The 18,314-nt window shown below is 36.8% G+C and overlaps 2 protein-coding genes across 2 annotated transcripts; both read left to right on the top strand.

Moving 5' to 3' along the window:
• The first annotated feature begins 505 nt into the window (after window positions 1-505).
• Window positions 506-6,128, top strand: ackr3a (atypical chemokine receptor 3a). Its single transcript, XM_057336075.1, has 3 exons — window positions 506-560; window positions 1,159-1,305; window positions 3,848-6,128. The coding sequence occupies exons 2-3, from the start codon at window positions 1,297-1,299 to the stop codon at window positions 4,685-4,687; spliced, it is 849 nt and encodes a 282-aa protein (XP_057192058.1). The 5' UTR covers window positions 506-560; window positions 1,159-1,296; the 3' UTR covers window positions 4,688-6,128.
• An 8,926-nt stretch (window positions 6,129-15,054) lies between these two features.
• Window positions 15,055-18,179, top strand: rpe (ribulose-5-phosphate-3-epimerase). The gene is made up of 6 exons (XM_057336989.1): window positions 15,055-15,201; window positions 15,842-15,921; window positions 16,273-16,412; window positions 16,933-17,067; window positions 17,151-17,237; window positions 17,401-18,179. Exons 1-6 carry the CDS (start codon window positions 15,080-15,082, stop codon window positions 17,521-17,523), a joined length of 687 nt encoding a protein of 228 aa, XP_057192972.1. The 5' UTR covers window positions 15,055-15,079; the 3' UTR covers window positions 17,524-18,179.
• Window positions 18,180-18,314: the final 135 nt, after the last annotated feature.

Below are 18,314 nucleotides of genomic sequence, written 5' to 3' on the forward strand. Positions count from 1 at the left end.
GGACATGACCCAGGTGACACCTTTTGGACAAGTTTATCCAGTAGCTTCTCAGCTGTCACCCAAAGTCTTCCATGCTTATTGAGACATCTGTAAATTCCAGATTGGAACTACAACCACATCTTACGATTTTGTGTCATTGACAAAATTATGTGTTAAACAAAATTAATCATCAACTGTCTGTTTCTTTTCTAGTTTTCTATTCAGTGCTTCTATTCCACTCACTCATAAAACTGCGTTAAAAGCTGTTGCTTAGCAGTAGAGAATAAGTGTTCCAGGAGCTTGGACCCCTGCTCTTTTCCAATTCCCTCCCTAATTCACTTCATTAAATCTCTGTTTCGAAGCCTTCTCCAAGAAGAGACGAAAGGTCTCTCCCCTCCTGCGTATGTGGAAAAAAGGCTTAGATGAAGAAGCTGGGACAAGGTTCAGGGGAACCAGGATGCTTATCCGTGACTGTTTGAAATCTGTTCTGATGCTTTTGATTAGGGGAGACAATATGCTTAGACTGTTCTTTCATGCAGGTTATTGTGATGGAAACAATCACTCTATCATTCCTTCATGAGGTCAGACCTTTTCTCTATCACAGGATTAAAACTATGGCATATCATGTAAAGGCATGGTTTAATCAATGATTAAAAAAATATAAGTATAGGCTATATAATCTACAATGTAAATTTCAATTGTCAAATTAAAGATATTTGCTGAGAATGATCTTTAAAGATATACTGTAATCTGAGATATAAAAATATTTTTATTGTTCCAGTGTAGCCTATAGATTTACTATATTAAGATCTACCACTTTTTAGTTTACCAACAAAACTATAGCCTATTAAAATTAAAAGTAATGTAGAAACACAGAAGTTTAGTAAATTGAAGAACACTCATCAGTGAAAATGAGTTTTTAAAATTTCAGTTTGTCGTTTTGGGCGATTATGTTTCATAATGTGTAATCAGGCAGACAGACTTGACTGTTTTGATGTGTTGGGGAGGATCCGTGCTGATCATGTTTCATCATGAATCATCGAGTAAAAAGACAACATTAACAAAGAGTTACTATCATACAAAGGCCGAACTAAGAGTTACCAGTGTCAGATTGTGAGAATGCGAATAGCCAGTAACTGTACATGTGCGCAACTCTCGTCTCATTGCCGCTTTTCACAGACGCTTATGGGCGTCACCGCTTTCAGACTCTCTATTTAAACAACCTGCAGCGGACGCGTGCTGGCGGGAGCGCTTCTTGTCTTTCTGGACTACAACAAAAACGAGGATTAACTCTACTGCGTACATTAAAGGGACAAAATGACGGAGGTAAGTAATATAATTTAGTTTTAAAGAACGAGCAAATGTGGAAGACTAGACAAACGTGTAAGTTTTTTAGTTACAACATTGTCTGGTTTAAACACCTGCACAGATTTGCTACTACCTAGTTTTTCTTTCAATACAGATAGGTTTGAATGTAAACGAACGAAAACTAACAGATTTATTCATTTACAACTGTTAGACAAACATGACTATGCTGATATTTGTCTGGTGTCGTAATCAAGTTACTGAATCCTCGACAGCCGCATCAGCATATGACGTTAAAGGTGTATTAACTTGTCATGGATGGTCATGCATGACCATTTTTCCCACTTCAATTTAAAAACAAGTCGTTTTGCTGCCCTATAAATGTTTTAAGTTGAATCATTATGCTGTTGGTTACAAGTCATTTCAGTTTAGTATTTTGGTGCTAAATTAAATTTATAAAAAAAATACGTTTGTATTGTAATATGTCGCCATGACTTATTGATCACGTCATTTGTACAGTTTCCTATCATTTATTTTAACCAAAAATCCTCTTAATTTTTATTGCCTTAATAATGTGATAGAACGTTACCAAAGACTACAATCCAGAGGTTTGTTTTGAATTATAAGTTAACATATGTTACACATTTTCATCGAAGTGCATTATGTCCATGACTCTGCATACATTGCTCTGCAGTTCTTTGCTGGAAATGATCTCAGTCTGTCACATTTGTTCGTGCTTTAACTCCATGTATAATTCTATTTCATTGTTTATATCTGTCAAAATCCATACCCTCAACAAATTTTGTTTTTAATTTGAAACAGAGAGTTAACTGGCAAAAACAGAATATATTTTATTTGAAAATAATTAAATTCTGAATTTAGGGCTGTAGAGACCTTTCAAAGCACCAGGTTGAGAATAGATACTACAGAGGTATCCAGTGAGGGTCCAGGCAAAACTGTGAGTGAACCATGACTTAAGCATCCTGTCAGTAAGACCAGTGTCACAGGTTCAAGGCCCTCAAGGTGTCTGTTGTCATAAAACATTTGACTTTTGACCTTACGATGTCCTTGCTTTAACCACTTTGTACCATGTGCAGGGAGACAGAACAGTATTAGTGTTCACAGATTTAACTGCTTTGACCGAGAACCATCAGAGATAGTTAACCCAAAAAAATCATCGCCTATGACTCTTTCTTCTATGGGTCATAAAGTAAAAGAGATAAAAAACTCAGAAAAAGTAGGTTTGTGTCAGTACAGTTGAAGTCAATGGGAGAGAATCAATTTTATTTTTTGTTCTGCAGAAGACAACACACATAATGGCAGAAATACAGAAAGGACATGTGCTTGTTTGTGTATTATGTTTTTGTTGCTTAAATGATATTCATCTGTTACATTTTGTGCTATGAACTTCCCAAAATGTTTCCTTTTAGGGCTAAAGCACATAAACCATTTTTAAACAAACATGAGATTAAAAGCTTTTATCACACAGCGCTATTGTTTACTTATTAAATGAAAGACAATTATATTTGACTTTGTAATGAACTTCAAAAGGAAAACAGGTGGAGTAACAGGAAATTTCCTTTTGGAGGGAAATAGTGTGTAATTCAGACTTTGGGTATATCAGTGCAGAAATACAGTCACACACTGTTTATATAATGATAAGGCTCGCAACACAAAAAAAGGCAGAGATTTATCGATTGATTGATACAGAACGTAGCATACTGACCTCCACATCCACAGTTTCAGCTCTGCTTGAGTCTGAAGGGTTCCACTAAAAAGGATTTAAAGACCAGAAAAAAATTAAGGTCAAAGGTTTGCGACCTCGGCACCCACATAGCAACAGTCTTTTAGAAAGGACCACTTAGATGTTTAAGATGGCGTGACAGAATCCCTAAACTGAAATTACTTTGCTCACAGAATTTGCTGTGAAGTCATAGAACCAAATCGCTTTGATTTTTGGAGAGCAGAACCAGCTTATAGGGTGCTTGAGCACGATTGGCTTAAATCCAAACAGCTTTGTGCTTTTGAAGTAGTGTCAACTTTCTAACGGAGCTGAACCGTGAAATCATAATAGGATGTTGTGACGATTTCACAGATATGCCACTCTAGTGCCATAGACAGGTTTGTCTTGCGTGACTGGAAAGGTAAATGTCAAATAAATAATCAAAACATTGACTCCTAAATGCTTTTTTGCACATATGAGCCTGGCACATATAGCCTGCATCTGTTAGTTCTTACTGTACTATTAAGCAATATGTGAGATAGTTGGTTGCTGTTTTTTGTATCTAATAGACAGTCAAAAAATCCTTATAGTGGGTTGGGTAAATTTAACAAAACTTAAAATCAAAATGAATGAAAAAAATCTAAATAAATAAAAAATGAAAGGTCATATTTCCTCGCATAATAACAATGAATCACAGAACATTTGAAATACAAAAATTGAAATAAATTAAGACAATTTTGTGAGTCACCCATCAGAGAATGTGGAAGCCTTTTTATGGCAATCAAAACAAAGAAAGCTGGACTTTGTGTTAAACTATCCTGTTTCCTTCCCTTTCCACAGTTGCTGTCTTCATCTCCAAATGAGAAGATGGGTCTAAGTGCCAGCGAACTGTCTGAATTCTTTGCCATGTGGGAGGAATTTAACTTCACAGATGCCAACGAAAACATATCACAAGTGGAAACACAAATGTGCCCAACTTCATTTAACCGTTCTGCTCTTCTTCATGCAATGTGCACCCTTTACGCCTTCATTTTCATCTTCGGCCTAGCCGCCAATGCACTAGTGGTGTGGGTCAACCTACGCTCAGAGCGCCATTATCATGAAACACACTTGTACATCTTAAACCTTGCAGTGGCTGACCTGTGTGTGGTAGCTACTCTCCCCGTGTGGGTAAGCTCGCTGGCACAGGGTGGCCATTGGCCGTTTGGCCAGGTAGCTTGCAAGCTAACACATCTTCTGTTTAGCGTCAACCTTTTAGCGAGCATATTTTTCTTGGCGTGCATGAGCGTGGACCGGTATGTTTCGGTGGTACACTCAGGGGAGATATCTCACAGACGGGGAAGGCAAATACGCCGTTTAGTGTGTGCTGTAACATGGCTCCTTGCTCTGTTCGCATCGGTGCCCGACACATACTTCCTGCAGTCGGTGAAGTCGCTACACGGTCATGTGACCTTGTGCCGTCCCGTGTATCCCGAGGACAACCCTCTGCAGTGGATGGTGGGCATTCAGCTGAGTTTTGTGGTTTTAGGTTTTGCCATCCCCTTCCCCATAATAGCAGTGTCTTATGCCCTTCTGGCAAACACTCTGGGTTCCCCTAATTCCCCTTTAGGTGGAGATCAGGATCGCAGCGTGAGCAGGAAGGTCATCCTCACATACATAATGGTCTTTATAGCCTGCTAGGCACCATATCATGCCGTGCTCCTAGCCGACGCTCTAGCCATGCTCGGGGTGCTTCCTCTGGGCTGCAGCGCGGAGAACTCTCTCTTTGTGGCGCTGCACCTCACGCAGTGCCTGTCGTTGCTTCACTGCTGCGTGAACCCTGTGGTCTACAGCTTCGCTCATCGTCATTACCGATATGACCTCATGAAGGCGTTCATCTTCAGGTACTCCACCCGTACAGGGCTGACACGTCTTATGGAGGGCTCTCAAGGCACCGAGACGGAGTACGCAATGGTGGAGAACACCCCTACAGCGGTGAGCTAGGGGACCTTGGGGACCTTGGCAACCTTCACCCTCCACCACCAAAGTTCTGCACTGCTTCAAACATGACCTCACCTGACATGTTTCAGATTTGGATTTCCAGATAAACAAAACTCAATTAGAACTGAATGTTTTTCATCAAAGGTCTAAATGCTTAACGTTGGCCTCAGAGACATTGATAGCTTTTGAGCTTTTGGAATATTTCCAAAGGCAGTTATGCAAAAATGTACCAAAGTCAGATGGGATTTTATTTTAACTCTATAATGTTTTTAACCAGGTTAGAGAAAACTTGGTATTAAGTTACAGTGTGTTAGAAGAATGGCTGGCACATCTCACAAACAGTAATTGGGTCAATAATAATCTCAGAAATGTGAGAGAACTTTGAAGCAATTTATGATACAGTATGCACAAATGTCACATAATTCTAAAAGTGTCTTGCTTCTAAAAATTCAAAGGTAAAAAAGGACATAAAAACTTTGAGAAAGTTTAGTGAACAAAATGTTTATTTGTGTTATTTGTAACGTTTATAGTGGTCAAGTTCTCTTTCTAAGAGTAGTAATGTGGCACACTTGCTAATGCTTTAATTGCTCAAAGCACTTTGAGGAGGAGCAGAGTCTCTTATCTCCCGGGCAAGAATTTTAGCATTGCTTTTGTATTTTGAACTGTTACATTTTTGAAGGATGGAGCAATCTGGATATTTGCAAAGAGCACAGTTTGAACTGGATTTGAAGGATAGAGTCTTCACATGCTACTGCATGTGTTTGTGTTTATATGTTATTGTATTTTTTGTTCTTGTGTATATGATGCTTTTTGATAGCTTCTATTTTGTAACAGAGCCTCCTATGTTGTACTTAGAAGAACATTGTGTTAATATTAGATGTGTATATTTAGATTTTCTGTAAGGTATATACATTGCTGTATTTAATTCTATCATATATTTTTGTTATAGAGTTCTGATGGAACATTAAAAAAACCTAAAGTCATTGTTCTGGAAATAAATATCATACATTTTATTCATAATGCTGCTTATTTACACATTTTTTACAACTGCTTTGTATATAAAGCTACTGTGTATGAAAACTGTTTTCCTATGAAAACTGCATGGATAGGATTAATTCATGCATACGCTGAAGTCAATATGGATTTAATAAAAACTTGCCTTTTAATGTTTTATAAATATAAAATACTCTGTAGTATTACTGGTTCACCATCTGTTCAGCAGTGGTGGCCCACTTTTATTTACACCCTAAGGGCTTCATAAAAACTTAAAGGTAATGACTACATTCTTTTTTAGTGCAACAACAAACATCTTTGAACAACTTTTATCTTAATTGAAAATACTCAGTATATCACCACACAATGTTTCAAGATGGTCACAGTCAACGTATACTAACTTTTACTGTTTGCAATGGTCAAGCATGTTTACACATCTGTACACTCATTGCAGCTAAAACATACGTTTAACATTTGGAAATGTGAAGGGATGTTTAGATTTTCATGCAATGAAAATGTAATTAGCTGCTTTTTTTAATTGAAAATGCATGAATGACTGTGGGAATACACTTCCCATTTCAAGCAGATACACTTTGAGCAATTTATTGGAATGGAATGTTAACAATCAAAACAAAACCTTTTTCCAACATAAACATTTCAATGATGAAATAACTTTTAAGTTGTGAATGCATCAAATAACATTTAAATGTATTTATTCAATGTGACAATTTGAAGATTCAACTCCACAAAAAATGTATCTTAGAAAATAAAAAAGGACTCAAATCAGATAACAGTCTTATTTGATACTCATATTGAATTAGATCTTAACATAAAATGTGGTCATAAAAATGTGGTCATGTTTATTGAGTCATATAGAAAATAATTTTTGACTTCAATACATAATACATTCAATACAGAATCCTTCCAGGAAGATTCGTGTTCTTGACTAATACATATTTTCACATTAAAAGAAAGAAAGAAAGCAGGTCTACTTCAATTGAAATATCTATGTCGAAAGCCCTCTACAGTACATGTGTGCACATGTGGGACACATGTTGAGGTTTAATTTAGCAACACCCACTGACAAAATCCCATCTGTAGTCATTGTAGCTTTAAAACATTGCTACTTTGCAAGCTGCATTTATCTAAACTGATTGAATGGAATTTATTCGTTCAAAAGGAGCCAAAATCAAACTTTATCGTTTCTCAGTACTACCTTTGGTTACACTTTCTATTAAGGTACACACATTTATCATTAACTACTTGCTTATTAACATGCATATTGGTTGTACAACATATATATAAAACACATATTAATCCCTTATTCTGCATTACTTTATTCTACAACCCTTAATCCTTCCCAATACCTAAAGCTAAAAACTACCTTATAAGCAGTAGGCCTAATAAGGAGTTTATTGAAACAAAAGTCGTAGTTAACAGTTTATAGTGAGGTCCCTATTCTATACTTTTACCCTATAGACAGTAATTGTTGAGCTGCATTTCCACACCTACCAGTAGCAGAACAAGAACGGAACACATTAGAGCTTGATTTATGTTGATCTGTGTGCAGTCCCTGTCTGCTCTCTAATGCTTTCAACACTTTTTTGTGACCTGCAAGGTCTAACCACTTAAGGTCACGTTAGTTTCCGGCTACAAAGGACACGGTCTTCTTCAGCATAATCCATGGCTTCAGCATAATCCACGGTTGCCTTGATGTTTTACATTCTCTGATGGCTCCTTTGCGGCCGGAGATGGTCTGCAGCCTTCAGCACTCCTCATGGCCCTATATAGGATAAGATGGATAGAGTATGAAACAGAGATAGATGATGTTTTTTTAAGCTTATACCATCCTAATGTTGTATCTGAAACTTTGTACTGTCGAAAAAGCATGAAAAAAAGCATGTCTGCATGATGAAAAAAAATAGTTGAGCTATTAATGCGGTATAATTATCCCAAAGCTTATAATCATTTTCAGTATCTTACCTCTAATCAAGTTTGCATGATATACCGCGGTACATTCAGTTTAGTAAAACGAATAAATTCTGTATTTCTTACAGCCGAACCAAAAATATTTTAGCCTCTTTAAACTCATTTGGTTTTAATTAGTCTGTGATCTGTCTCACACTTATTATGACACATCTTAAATGATCTCTTGTCTTTCTCTCTCTCTTATTTGGCAACTGTTCATTGTTGCTGTCATGCAAAGTGTTCAGGTCTGGAAAATAGCACCACATTAAAAAAACTGCCAGACATCAGGACAACACAGTAAAACACTGTTAAAACTCAAAAGACATTAAACAGCTTCATAAAAATGTGTTCTTCAAACACACCATTGTCCCGAATGTAGGCTGTGATTGTGTTAAACCCACAGAGGGAAAGAAAGTGAGCATCAGTTTGAAACAGGTCGTGACAACATAAGTTCTGTTTCTGCTAGAGAGGGCCTCAGTTTACAGGCTACCCAGCAGCAAAGACTGTGAACATTGGAATTTTAACAATGTGGATGAAGAGACTGAAGTTGTTTTCAATGTTTTCTAGCACAAAATCATATTTAGAATAAACATTTAGAGTAGACGTATTGGAAGAACTACAAAAATTATAAATTTATATCATTGAAAAGACTTGCTGATATCATTTGTCATGTGTTGTAGAGACATCTGCACTTGATTGTGTTTCAGCTTATATTGAATGTCGGGTCTACAGGATATAAATATCGGTCTGTCATTTCAGTTGCCTCCTGTGGTTTGGCTGGTGTTCCAAAAGGGATTTTAAAAAAGGCAGGAAGACACTGGTTCAGACTGAATGAACAGCTCAGAACGCCATGTAATATGAACAGCCGGTATTTCTGTGTTGGTTTTACAACAAAGCTAGAGGATTTGTTTCTGATTCGGTTGATATAGTGTTTGTAGGTTTGCATCTAAACATACTGCAGTTGCTATACGGGTCTACAAAGATTCTGTGAAACATGAAAATGCCTGAAGATTATTATTTATATCCACCAACAATGTTATGCATATTTCTCTTTCCGGGACAAAAAAAGGTATGCTTTGCTTTATCTGCAACAATTCTGTGTGAAATAGTTTTCACTTAAAGTGATAGTCACCCAAAAGTAAAAAGTCTGTCATCATTTACTCACCCTCTTGTCATTTCAAACCTTTATGCCTTTCATTCTTCCGCAAAACACAAAAGAAGATATATTTGAAAAAACTGTCCTGAACCTGAAAAGTTTTGTCTTCATTTACTAGATTTTTATTTAAAGGGAAACACAACAGAAATACAATCACTATTACCCCTACAGGACTGACAGCAGACTGTAAATATGAGCAGAATGTCATTGTTAAATGAATAATGTATTTTGCTTATTCTTGCCACAGTATGATTTACTATAAATGGCTGGTGGGGTTAACCTCCGGGTTGGCAACACAGGAGTCCTAAATTTAAAGGCAGGGTGTCCGATTTCTCTTAGCTGTTGTTGATGTTAAAATCACCAAAACAAACACACCCCTACCCCCATCTTTCGCTTTCGTCAGCGCTCGGCTCGGCTACTGTCTGTCCTGTGCACTGTACACCTTACTGCTGATTGGCTACAAGGTTGTTTTGGTACTCGGCCCGACTCAGTTGTCTAAGGCGTAATTGGGAAATCGGTTACCCCGCCTTTAAAATCGGAAGGAGTGATATATGAACAATTAGCACTATGACCTTGAGACAGACACTTTTGGATGAAAAGCATTCATTAAGTGATGAATAACCAAACCGTCAGTCATGGAGAAGTCAATGAGAATCAAGTTTCTCTCTAGGGTTCGATGAGTGTATAGATGCGTTGAGTCTTATTTTTCATCCCTGAAATGTCTGTCTCTCCTATACACTCCAGAGCATAAATTCCCACGGGAATCACTGGACTGTGAGGCTAAAGAAAGCAAAAACCCTCTCAGCCCCTTTTCACTATCACCACAATATTAGCTCATACAATATGCTGAAAGGGTTGAATTTCACATGGAAATTGTAGCTTGATTAGTAAACCAGCAAAGCAGGTTTATCCCACCCACTATTCTTTCTATTCATCCTCATGTCCATGTGTCCTAAATTGGAGTCCCGGGGACACGGAAAACAAAATACCTAAAGTCTCTGTGACTCAGCAAAGTAAATAAAAGATCAGAAAGAGTTTTGCAATGTTCATTGAAATCCTTATGTGCTACTTTTAATTACCTCCAACAAACACTATATACTGGACTATGTTTTCTTTAGAAATAGGATAGCTATGAATAGTGTAAATGTGAATACTGTGTGACCTTGTGAAATACGATGAGTACACCTTATTTAGCTTTCCATATTTTCAAAATAAAGCCTAAATCATGAGTCATATTAATATGTTAAATTAAATTTAGTTATGGACACGCATGCACCTCAAGATTTTCCTGCTTTATCATTATTTTATATTTCGTCATACAATTTGAGAAGTTTTTCTGGTCATATTTATTTCGAAAGACTACAACGATAAACTTACAGTAAGTTTCTTGTGCATTGCGGGAGTCAGTACCACATGTCTGATATCATCAACAATGTTACGGTGTGGTTTCACATGAGCGCTCATAAAGAGTTACAGCTCAAAAACAATTGTCACACGTGAAACTTGTTTTCACAGTAGCTCTGAATTTCAGTATACTCTGATCAAATTCCTCAATCATATCCAGATGGTTTATTTTAAGTAAAATGATCTCATACCACAATCACTGTCATTTCATGGCTCACCTCTCTCCCCTTTTTCCAAAAGCTTCTGTGTTAGTTGGAGCTTTGTATGACCTATGCCCAGGTCTAGACCACATCTTACGCTTGTGTAAACAGATGCATTATGATGATAACCCAGAACATTTTCAGGCTAACTTAAACCAGGCTCTCGATAAAAAAAATCCAAAAATGTTAGTGAAATCCAACTAAAGTCCATCAGATAAGTTTGTGGTAAAATATCATTCCATCATGTGAATCACCTCTCCTCTTTTCTCGTGTACTTTGGCTGTTTGTGGTCCATGAACAAGACAATCAAGATGTTTTTTCTAGTGAAGGTCTCTAGATTTAAACTAACAACATTAAATTTACAAGTCTTTACCCACAAGGTTATACAATCCTCCACATACTGATAAAACAATATAGTTTGTATACCCTGTAAGTCACTTAGGATAAAAGCATCTGCCAAATGCATAAATATAATGTCTAAGAATTATGAATTTTGTAATATACTTAAGCAAATCTAAACCTACGGTTTCATCGGACGCATGCGCCTTGCCACGAATTTAAAATGACATGTCATCCTAAAATTTTGTCACCATTTACTCACCATCTTGTCATTACAAACCTTTACTTATTTTTCTGCAAAACAAAATAAAGATGTTATTTTGAAGAAAGTTGGTACCCGAACAGCACTGGACACCATTCACTTCTATTGTATGGACACAAAACTAATGCAAGTGAATGGGGTCCAGTTACCAAAATTTTTCAAAATATCTTATTTTGTGTTCTGCGGAAGAAAGAAAGTCATACAGGTTTGAAATGACAAGAGGGAGTAAATGATGACAGAATTTTTATTTTTGGGTGAACTATCACTTTAACCTTTGGTCTGTGTTTGTTGATCAGCCTGGCTAATAATATAACTATGTATGCCTATATTTAATTTAATTTAAATTAATGTTAATTTATATTAATATTTTCTTGTATAATAGTTGTATTAAATAAACAATTTGTTGAATTTATTGTATACATCTTTTAAAATAAACAAATGAATGTGTCGTGTAACTTTGTCGCATTTAAGTTTAGCTATAAGTATCGGTTACTGGTAAACCAAAATAATACTGGCTATAGACATACTTTTAACTTGCTAAGTTGCTAGCTAATGTGATTTACTGTTATGTCTCTTGCTTGTTTTCAGAAATAATCTACAGGGACTCTATTCTTTGCGGACGTCAAGTTTGGGTCACAAAAGCGTGCGCAGTAACGTTTGTTTATGTTGTTGCTCTGAAACTGTCTATGAAGTGAAAACATACTGTGTATATTTAAATATATAAGATAGCATATTATCTTTTCATTTCTACTTAGTTATGTTTCTTGTTTTCTAGCACAGTAGGCTACTATTTGTCACTGTCCTTTTTAAAAAATGACCTTTTCACACTGGTCAGTCATTTCCTAATTAAACAGACGCTGTTATAAGCCTGTTCTGTACACCCAGCTCAGTTTACACCAGTAAACAAACAGGTGACTCCAGACACCCTGGAGGCATCATTCATCACTGGAGCACAGCATGACAGGTAAACTCACAATGAAGAACATGATCCAAACCCACAGCAGCGCACAAACACTCCTAAACAGAAAGTATGCAGCGATTATCTGAACATTTTTCATAATGAGAAAATATCTCTTCTAAAACATATGTTAATTCACATTTTATTTCAATAAAAACAGTCAACAGAGATCAGATGTCAGGTAAAACGTTGGAAACTGACATCCTCAGTCGCATCTATTGCGATTTTGGGTGCGTCCCCTGGAGGTCGCGTATGTCCACCACACGTCATCAAGGTTTATTATTTCAGGTTTTATTTCAGAAAAGCAACCGTAATGAAACTACAATGATTATACGTCTTAAGAGAAACAAATGTTCATTTTATACGTTTTTTTTACGGAAATTTGAGAACCTCGATGATGTATGCGGTGGACAAACGTGACCCCTGGAGGACAAATCTAGCCAGGACATGTCCGGGAAAAATGGCACGTATGGTCACCCTACTGTATGGAAAAGGATTAAATAAGTAAATGATGACTGAAGCTGTAGTGCCTAACATTCAGTTTTGTATTTCATATTTGACATGGTTTGGAACAACATGAAAGTACACGATGACAGTATTTTCATTTTGGGGTGAACTATTCCTTTTAGCATATTATACATATTAGTATTCGTACTGTGTAAATGTGGACAGATCGTAAAAACACAGAAGCGTAAGAAACATGGAGGTAATGTTTTGTTCTGAGGCCAGGAATTTAGAACATAACCCCAGTTTGTCACAGATTTAGATTGGAGCACACACATTGAAAAAAAAAACATCAACATACACAATTTGCTTATATTTTGCTATGAATACTCAAAAGGATTCTATCTGCCAAAGAGCAGAAATCTATTATATTGCACATGCTGTGTGCTTGACCCCTGTCCCATTTTATAACATTTTTGAGTTGTACTAATATCACAGGAATGTGAATCTCTCTACAGAGACCAAGCAAATTGGATCCCTGACAGAGTTTAAGGGAGCACAAATGTGTGACCAAGATTTCTGGTATTTAAGAAAAAGTGGTATTTTCCATTTAGGCATTTGTAACAAAAACTGGAAATAACAAAAGACTTAATGGTAGTACATAATGGAAAAGGCAAAAAGTTGTTCTATTATGCAAACTCTTGATAATAATCTCTTCCATTTTCATGTTAACCATATGTTTGCTTTTGGCTAAAGGAATGTACTGTACTATGATAAGTCAATAAGTCAATATGTTGTTGCAGAGGTCCATAAAAATATGCTGATGCATTAAATTCCTTTGTCCATCACGTAAGCAAAATGGACAATTTCTTCAAAACAAGGATTTTTGAGAACATTGTGGTTTTGGGTTTCACAGGATAGAAGAATCAGATATCATTTGCATGTTTTATCCAAAGCGACTTACATTGCATTATACTATACATTTGTTTTCTGAGTATGTGCAATCACTGGGATCGAACCCATGATCTTGGCGTTGCTAGCGCCATGCTCTAATCACTGGGCCACAGGAAAGCTTTAATCATCAAGCATCTTTTAAACAGCTTCCTGACCCAAGGACAAAACACAGTTCAGGAAGACAAACAACTCTGAGGACAATTGCAACTGTTTACTCCTGCAGAGATGGAAGGACTAAAGAGCAGGAGATGGGAAACAAACACATCCGCCAATGGCCAGGTCATCAGCCGGACTCAAAGGATGGGATGGGAGAGGTTTTGAGGACACACTTTTGTAAACAGTCAAGCTCATCACATATCCTATGCAAGTGGAGTCCTGCTTGACTCAAAGTACAAATGGACAATATCTGTGACCAAATCTACATAAATGGTTTTGTTTATTAACCTAAATGATCAATATATTAATCAATTCACTTTCATTGCATATTTGAAGAGTTTAAGAACACTGGTTTGAGATATACAGTAAATCAGATGTTCATTTGTTGTTCCAACATCATTAAACATCCTAAAACCATCCTCTTTCAATTAAATATGCATATACAGTCTGTTGACATGGCATTTCAAGCTACTTGGAGAGCACCTGGGATGAAGTCAAAATTAGATGTATGCACCCTAGAATGTACACACATAAGATCAGAAACTTTCCTTACTAGGCTCTTTTCTCTGTGGGGGTAAGAATGATGATTAAATCTATTCTCTTAGTTGTTTTCTTTTATGAGTTTTAACAAGCTAATAAATAAACAAACAAACAACATGGTTAAACTTTCTTGTGTTTTTACATCCTGCCACCTGTTGGCAATAAAGAAATTTTATTTCAGAGAATGTTTTCATAGGTTTATAGAATATTTGTTCATTTATTTTTAAGCAACATATTCAAGTAAACATGTCTGCCATTATGCATACAACACAAAATAAGCAAATATAAGAGTGTCAGGGCCCAGGGGAGACAATAATATAAAAATAAGAATACATACTTAAAAATAAAAAATAAATATTTTTTATATTCAGATAAATATAAATATAAAATACATACAGTACTTTGTAATATTATTATATTATATTTGCAATATTATTTATATGCAGCCTTACACACTAAGAGTGTCTTAATAAACTTGCATTTATAAATGTGAAATTTCGTGAAACGTGTAAATAAATTGATTAAATAAAAGCCCTTTTATAATCAGATAATCAGTGAATCCAAAGAGCAGAGTTCAGAAATTACAGCAGCCAAATTGTTCGGGAGGCGTCACCTAAGCAGTTCGTGTACTGTACAGTAGGTGGTGGTAATAAGCCTACTCATGAGGAATGAACGACTGTTATACGTGAAGAAGAAGAAGTGGAAGCAGAAGACAGGCATGGCGTACACGGCGAAAATTGGTCCTTCAATATTGAGCAGCGATTTGTCGCAGCTCGGACGGGAATGTGAGCGGATGATGGAGTGCGGTGCGGATTATCTGCACCTTGACGTTATGGATGGGTGAGGAATAAAGTTTGTACTTCCGCATGTAACTTTCTCACCTTCATGACCTGGAGCAAATGGCTTAGGTTCAGAGTCATTCATTGACAGAAAACTATTGTCAGTTTCTCTATCTGATCTTTTTTTTGCTATACGAAATGGTAACTTCTTGTAAATATTTACCTTGCATATCATTATGCAGGCAGATTATTATCATAATTACGTGTGATATTCGTATATTATAGTCACTTTCCTACTTGAAGCAGTGACATTAAACGGAGAACTCACCGAAAAAATTAAATTCTGTCATCATTTACTCACCCTCGGGTTGTTACAAACCTGCATACATTTCTTTGTTCTGCTGAACACAGAGAAAGATATTTGGAAGAATCAAACCAAACAGCTCTCATTCCCCATTTACTGCCATAGTAGGGAAGAGAAATACCGTGTGAGTCAATGGGGGCTGAGATCTGTTTGGTTGCTAACAATCTTCCTAACATCTTCCTTTGTGTTTAGCAGAACAAACATTTCTACAGGTTTGGAACGATCTGAGGGTGAGTAAACGATGACAGAATATTCATTTTTGGGTGAACTATCCCTTTAAATGAGTCACATATTGGTCCACTTCTTACTCTATTCTTTAACCTGTTTGCATCTTTAGGCATTTTGTTCCTAACATAACATTTGGCCATCCGATGGTGGAGTGTTTACGGCACTCTATTGGCCCTGATCCATTTTTTGGTAAGTTTATTTTTTTGCAAAATAGTATTCTCTATTTGATGTGGGTTGCAGAGTCTGCCCCTCCTCTATGTGACAGTTTGTCTTCAGTTATCTAATCTAAAGTCTCACATGATAGACATGATTGAGCTTTTTAATCATTGTTTGTTTAGGTTGAATTAAAATAGCTGTCAGTTAAAAATGGTTAAATTCTTGAAAAATGTAAGTAAGCCTACCTTCCATGGCTTCAGTCATGTTTTCATGCTCTGCCTGAATTTGGTCAACTTAATTTACCTGTGGGACAGCCCTTGTAAAGTTGCAGTGTTTGTTTCTTATATGTTTATAGTTATTTGCTTACCCTTTGCCTTATTGCAGACATGCACATGATGGTGTCCAGGCCAGAGCAGTGGGTGAAGCCCATGGCGGCAGCAGGAGCAAATCAATACACTTTTCACTTAGAAGCTACAACCAACCCTGGCAACCTTATCAAGGAAATCAGAGAGAGTGGTATGAAGGTATGTGAAGAAGAGACAAACTGCATTTTGTTTTGAAATGAAAAAGTTATGGTTTGTTTGTGTGGACATTTGTATACCCCGCCTCGGTTCATTGCTACTACACTGAGTATCTGGCGCCCTCTACTGATAAATAAAGGAAGTTAGTAACGTGGCCAATTCTTTCAAAATTGATGCAATTAATTTCCTTATCCCAAGTTTATTTGGATAAAAGCTGAGTAAGCCATTTATATCAGTTTTCCGCCAAAGGTTGTTTCATTATCATCATTCCAGAGGAATTATTTTAATTGCATTGTTCCAAACAATGAATTATGGAGGAGTATATGAAGCAAGTGAAACACATTATTTTGTAAATCTTATTATCAGTGCATGTCTATTTGGTGCAGTTGGTAGCTCAAAAATGACACACTTTACCTTTGAGTGAAGTGCATGTACTTTGGTTACCAAGATTTGCTGACTTCATAATCCAGAATAGTTTTTTATTATTATGTTCAAATCATTTTTTGTTTTTGTTCTGATGCAGGTTGGTCTGGCCATCAAACCTGGAACGACAGTTGAGGAATTAGCACCGTGGGCCGGACAGATCGATATGGCTCTTGTCATGACAGTAGAGCCTGGTTTTGGGGGTCAGAAGTTTATGGATGATATGATGCCGAAGGTGTGTGCGTCTCTGTATGCCTCTGTTACTCTCTGTAGAAAACGGCAGACGGGGACACTAAAGATGCCTGTGTGTCTCTACAGGTGAGCTGGTTAAGAAGTCAGTTCCCTTCTTTGGACATCGAGGTAGATGGAGGAGTTGGTCCAGATAGCATCCATAGATGTGCTGAGGTACATTCATCTTTTTTCTATAATTACCTTACACCTTAAGAACATAAAACGGACATCTGATTTTCAGAAAATTATTATATTGTTTTTATTACATAAAGACAGCTGATATCTTTGCTCCATTTGCCTACATGTGTTAATTTAAGCTCTGAATTATTCTCTTTAGGCTGGAGCTAACATGATCGTGTCAGGCAGTGCTGTGGTGAGCTGCGATGACCCCCGCTCTGTAATCGCCCTTCTCAAAAATGTTGTTAGTGAGGCCATCCAGAAGCGCTCTTTGGACCGCTGACCATCTACACTTTCAACCTCAATCTGTTTTCAATCACCACTGATAGTCAGTATCTTTGTTGAAGTTCCGATTTAAATACAAATAGTTGTTGGTGCTTGTGAATGGAAGGGAAACAAAACATGATGTGCCAATGCCGTGTTTGCACATCTGGACACTCTGCCAAGAGTTTTGTTTTGATTCAACAGGAGCTTCCCGATGCTTTCTTAAAGGAACTGCTTAGCTTCCCAGCAATTTGACCATTCATCTCTTTAGGTTTGATCTGTTGGATCAAACCAAATTATGACCTCATAGTAGCAGTTGTGCGGCACAAGGTTACACCGCTGATGGTAAAGCTGCTTATGCTCTGTTTTATTTAAACAGTTATGCATTTAGTGTCATGAACGGGTTTGTTGATATTAAGCTGACAATGACATGGGAGCCGATTCTATGAGACTCATACTGTAATCATTCACTGCAGGGCATTACCGTTTCTATCAATTTTGACTGTCTATTGAACATTCCAAAAGACTTTTATTTTAAAGGACTTAGTATGTCTTTAAGTCTCTGTTCTGATAATAATAAAATGACACATACAGCAAACTGTTTCAGACATTAACATGATCATGTTTGACTTCATCTGTTAGCACAAAGTACAATTTTTAACACATACATTAACATTTGTATTGTTTGTATGATTTGTCAGTCCATAGCCATGACTTCAGGATAGCAGGACCTGTGTTTTCCCAAATATGATCCTTCACCTCTTTGTGACATTCTTCGCCCGAATCTCCCAACTGGTCGTATTCCTCTAC

This window comes from Triplophysa rosa, linkage group LG6, assembly GCF_024868665.1.
Source record: "Triplophysa rosa linkage group LG6, Trosa_1v2, whole genome shotgun sequence".
Taxonomy (NCBI): Eukaryota; Metazoa; Chordata; class Actinopteri; order Cypriniformes; family Nemacheilidae; genus Triplophysa; species Triplophysa rosa.

Coding starts and splice junctions, on each gene's coding strand:
- rpe (XM_057336989.1), top strand. CDS start 15,080: ATGGCGTACACGGCGAAAATTGGTCCTTCAATATTGAGCAGCGATTTG. Junction 15,202..15,841: donor CACCTTGACGTTATGGATGG/GTGAGGAATAAA, acceptor TTGCATCTTTAG/GCATTTTGTTCCTAACATAA. Junction 17,238..17,400: donor GCATCCATAGATGTGCTGAG/GTACATTCATCT, acceptor TATTCTCTTTAG/GCTGGAGCTAACATGATCGT.